This window comes from Nansenia antarctica, assembly GCF_963989245.1.
Source record: "Nansenia antarctica genome assembly, chromosome: 13".
NCBI lineage: Eukaryota > Metazoa > Chordata > Actinopteri > Argentiniformes > Microstomatidae > Nansenia > Nansenia antarctica.
In genome coordinates, this window is record NC_137683.1 from 1,976,457 (window position 1) to 1,981,456 (window position 5,000).

Here is a 5,000-nt window from a genome sequence, read left to right on the forward strand (position 1 = left end):
ATGGATTCTGGTCTGACAGATTCATTAGCTTGTGGTGAAAACAGTACTTAACTCCAGAACTTAATTTGAAGTATTTAGTCTTCACCATATGCACATACATGAGTTATTGCTACATGGAACTGTATTAGACATGCTTGCTATATATGCATCTGCAAGCATAATATTGTCTCTTAGGTTGACACTGCATTTTAATGGAGGACAAAATGATGAGGGTTTTCAGTAGCCTAGCAACCTAGAGCGTGGCTGGGTCAGCTGATGTCCAGTGTGTGTCACTGCTCCTCCAGGCGTCGGGGTACGGCAGTGGCGGGGACGCCTATGAGGACACAGAGACCATGGATGAGGTGAAGAAGGTGGTGGAGGAGAGAGAGTACACCATGGTGAGTGAGTTACCTAGCCTCCTCTGGCTAACTTTACTTTTGAAGTTTGGATCTGAGCTGTATCTTCCTCAGTTAAGACAGAATACGTCTGTCATGTACATGTGAGTAATCTGCACATACAAGGTACTCAAACATAAAGGTCTTAAAAGTCATAAAGGTCATTACCTAATTATTACCTAAAAGATGTGCTGTGTATGTGCTGTGACTGTTAGGGTGTGTTCTCACTAGAACATTTGCTTCACTTGGAATCGGAGTTTAGGATAAAGTTCGCTTTGCTCTGCGTCGTTTGGAGCTGTGAGAACGCAAATCAGAGAAATTATTTATGCAACAATGTTGCAAGCTCATCCACTTGCTCCGGGTCCTGATTCGGACTTTCATGTGAGAACATGACCTTAGTATACAGTACCAGTCAAAAGTTTGGACACACCTTCTGATTCAATGGTTTTCTTTATTTTTTATTATTTTCTACATTGTAAATGAATACTGAAGACATCAAAACTATGAAAGAATACATATGGAATTATGTAGTAAACAAAAAAGTGTTAAACCAACCAGAAGTTTTATATTCTTCAAAGTAGCCACCTTTACCTATGATGACAGCTTTGCACACTCTTTTTTTAACACTTTTTTATTGACTACATCATTCCATGTGTGTTCTTTCATAGTTTTGATGTACTCAGTATTAATCTACAATATATAAAATAATATATAAATAAAGAAAAACCATTGAATGAGAAGGTGTGTCCAAACGTTTGACTGGTACTGTACATAAAGAATATTGTATTCTTCATTTCAGTTAATAATATACAAATACCTTAAATATTTGCCATGTGTAAATCCAAAACGACAGACATAAAATACAAGTTCATTACAAAAATAGTTTGTTGTCAAATTCTTGAGTAAGACCTATGGGTGTTTAGTGTCAATGTTGTATCCAGAATGCTTCCCATGTTAGCCTACCTTGCCCCTTCTCCTTGTATTGGGGTCTTTAGATGTTCCATTGCGGTGTATCTCAGTGAACTGTTGTTATGTCATGTTGTTATGTCATGTTGTTATGTCATGTTGTTATGTCATGTTGTTATGTCATGCCTAAATTAAGTTCATTAAGAGTGTAATGCGTTTTAACCTCCCTGCTCCCAGCCTGCCATATATAACAGACATATATAACATATATAACAGACATATATAACAGACATACCCTTCATATATAACAGACATATATAACATATATAACAGACATATATAACAGACATACCCTTCATATATAACAGACATATATAACATATATAACAGACATATATAACATATATAACAGACATCATCACCTTCATCACACCTAGATTTATATTTATATTTCATTACATGTCATTATTGCTTCAGATTTGTGTTCTGTTTAGCTTGTTGTAGCATTGCACTTCACATTTTACCGTAGTTTTTTTTTTTGTAGGTTACACCAATTATATCCGTCAATATGTTATATTCAATATGTAAGCTCTTTAAAATGCAAAATGTGATATTCTAATGATTCTTAAATCCTGACTAACCACAACCAGTTCATTATTGTTTCCATGGTCCAATTCAATGATTATTTTGGCTGCGTTCGTAAATTCGCTCTGGAACTCTGATCAGCACTCATGGAATGCCTCTTGTTACTTGTTTATTACTTGGTCCCTTTATGACGTTGAACCCAGTGTGCGCTCCGGCGCTCTCAGAGCGAATTTTCGAACGCAGCCTTTGTGTATCAGTGATTATTATCAGTGATACACTAACATCAACACATGGACGTCACTCTGGGTGCTTCTGTTAGTAATGAAAACACACCCGCATTAAACATTAGGAAGTAAAAATGACTTATCATTCACGCCAGCTGTTATGAATGGTGGACTGATGTGTTTTTATACGAATATTTTTCGTATTTAATGTTTTTTAATAAAATGGTGCTTTAACCCTCAAACTCTGTAACGCTCTTCCTCCCCCTGCCTCCCTCTCACAGCCAGTACACGCCCCGCCCACAGAGGCATCAGTACAAGCCCCGCCCACAGAGGCATCAGATGGTGGTGACAAGGACATGGAGCAGGCCTCAGGTCAGGACCTGGAGCTGAACACTCTCAGTGTACACATTAGATACATATACATATACATACACACATTAGATACATATACACATTAGATACATATACATATACATACACACATTAGATACATATACACATTAGATACATATACATATACATACACACATTAGATACATATACACATTAGATACATATACATATACATACACACATTAGATACATATACACATTAGATACATATACATACACACATTAGATACATATACATATACATACACACATTAGATACATATACACATTAGATACATATACATATACATACACACATTAGATACATATACACATTAGATACATATACATATACACATTAGATACACATATACATACACACATTAGATACATATACACATTAGATACATATACATATACACATTAGATACACATATACATACACACATTAGATACATATACACATTAGATACATATACATATACACATTAGATACATATACATATATACATATACACATTAGATACATATACATATACACATATACATATATACATATACACATTAGATACATATACACATATACATATACACATTAGATACATATACATATATACATATACACATTAGATACATATACATATACACATTAGATACATATACACATATACATATACACATTAGATACATATATACATATACACATTAGATACATATACATATACACATATACATATACACATTAGATACATATATACATATACACATTAGATACATATACATATACACATTAGATACATATACACATATACATATACACATTAGATACACATATACATACACACATTAGATACATATACACATTAGATACATACACATATACACATTAGATACAGTACATGTACAGCACCAGTCTAAAGTTTGGACACACCTTCTCATTCAATTATTTTCTACATTGTAGATTAATACTGAAGACATCAAAACTATGAAAGAACACATGTGGAATTATGTATTAAACACAAAAGTGTTAAACCAACCAGAATATGTTTTATATTTTACATTCTTCAAAGTTAGCCACCTTTTGCTTTTTGGGGGGTTTTCTCCCGCGTATTCTAGAGAAGAGAATAACGAGAACAATGTAGAACATAATACAAATAAAGAAAACCATTGAATGAGAAGGTGTGTCCAAACTGTGGGACTGTATATGATATAATAATGTATGCCATTTAGCTGACACTTTTAGCTGACACTTTTATTTACACTTTTATAGCGACTAACATTGCAGTGAGTACATACATTCTTCAGTATGTATGGTCCCAGCGGGAATTAAACCCACAACCTGTTGGTGCTGTTAGCGCCATGCTCTACCAACTAGACAAGACAGGACAGGACAACCACTGGACATCCACTGCCTTTATAGACAGAGTAGACACTGAATGGCCAGAGACAGAGACACACTGAGTGGACAAGGTTTCAAACATAGAAACATGTTATTGTGCTATGTTGTCTTCAGTGTTGTCTTCAGTAAACACCGTACACACAGTACACACAGTAAACACAGGACAGACATTCCAGAGGTTGTAGGCTGGACTGGACTTGGCACAGATAATACAGACTGCATGTCCAAACCCAGGGTCAACGTCCTAGACATGACACAACAAGTCAGCGTTTTCCACTGCATGGACCACATGTAGTGTTGCTTAAGTGCCACAAGAGGGCCATGAACAGCTGTGAGGAAAGGTGTTCACTGTGCAGGTCCTGAGGAGAAAGAACTGGCTGGGACCAATCACCATATGACCATATGTGTTCGACCACAACTGACTTGTATCTACATTAGACCCTTGACTTTTTATTTGAGTCTTTTGAACCTACAGGAGCTTTGAAAATCTACTTATCCACTTTATATTTGTCTAGTGCACTAGTACTAAATGTCTATGGCTATTTATTCCAGGTTGTAGTGTATTATGGGCTGGATGGGACTGGGACTGTCATTTGAGAGTTGGTGAGAGTTGCTGTTTTGTCATCAGTGTGCATACGCAACTCTATGGACAAGAACTCCTTCCTGAGTGTACAGTAAACTATTACATTTACTATTAGCTGTTAACTATATGATATGATTTGTATCTTTGGCCACAGGACCAAGTCAATCAGCAGGTGCAGCACCTAAAGAAGGAAGTGTAAGTGCGGTCCTACTGAATTGTGTCTTAATTGTATAGTATGCTTGTGTGTCATTTTGTTTTTACACTTACATTCCCATATTCAACTGACATAGTATGTCTGTAAACAGCAGCAGTGATAAATCAGATGTTCACAACATACTGTACCACACTGTGTTCTTATTCTCTGACTCTGATTAATCATCTATGCCCTACTTTGCCCCCTGGTCCTGGTGTGTGTGTGTGTGTGTGTGTGTGTGTGTGTGTGTGTGTGTGTGTTTCTCCCTCCAGGTGACACCAGGACAGAAAGGGGAGCCAGGGACAGCCGGGCCCCCAGGCCCCCCCGGCCCCCCACACTGCCCAGGTGACGGGGCCTCTGGTGA

At 36.7% G+C, this 5,000-nt stretch overlaps 1 protein-coding gene across 1 annotated transcript in view; it reads left to right on the forward strand.

Annotated features, from left to right (window-relative positions):
• The window catches only part of col15a1a (collagen, type XV, alpha 1a), a gene marked incomplete at both ends in the record, with an annotated part of 69,438 nt that overhangs the window by 18,131 nt on the left and 46,307 nt on the right, over positions 1-5,000 (forward strand). Inside the window, 3 exons of the mRNA XM_080544514.1 lie at positions 285-377; positions 2,371-2,490; positions 4,909-5,000. The exon at positions 4,909-5,000 is cut by the window's right edge and continues 82 nt beyond it. Of these exons, the coding sequence (XP_080400640.1) occupies positions 285-377; positions 2,371-2,490; positions 4,909-5,000 (305 nt within the window). The remainder of the gene's footprint in view (positions 1-284; positions 378-2,370; positions 2,491-4,908) is intronic.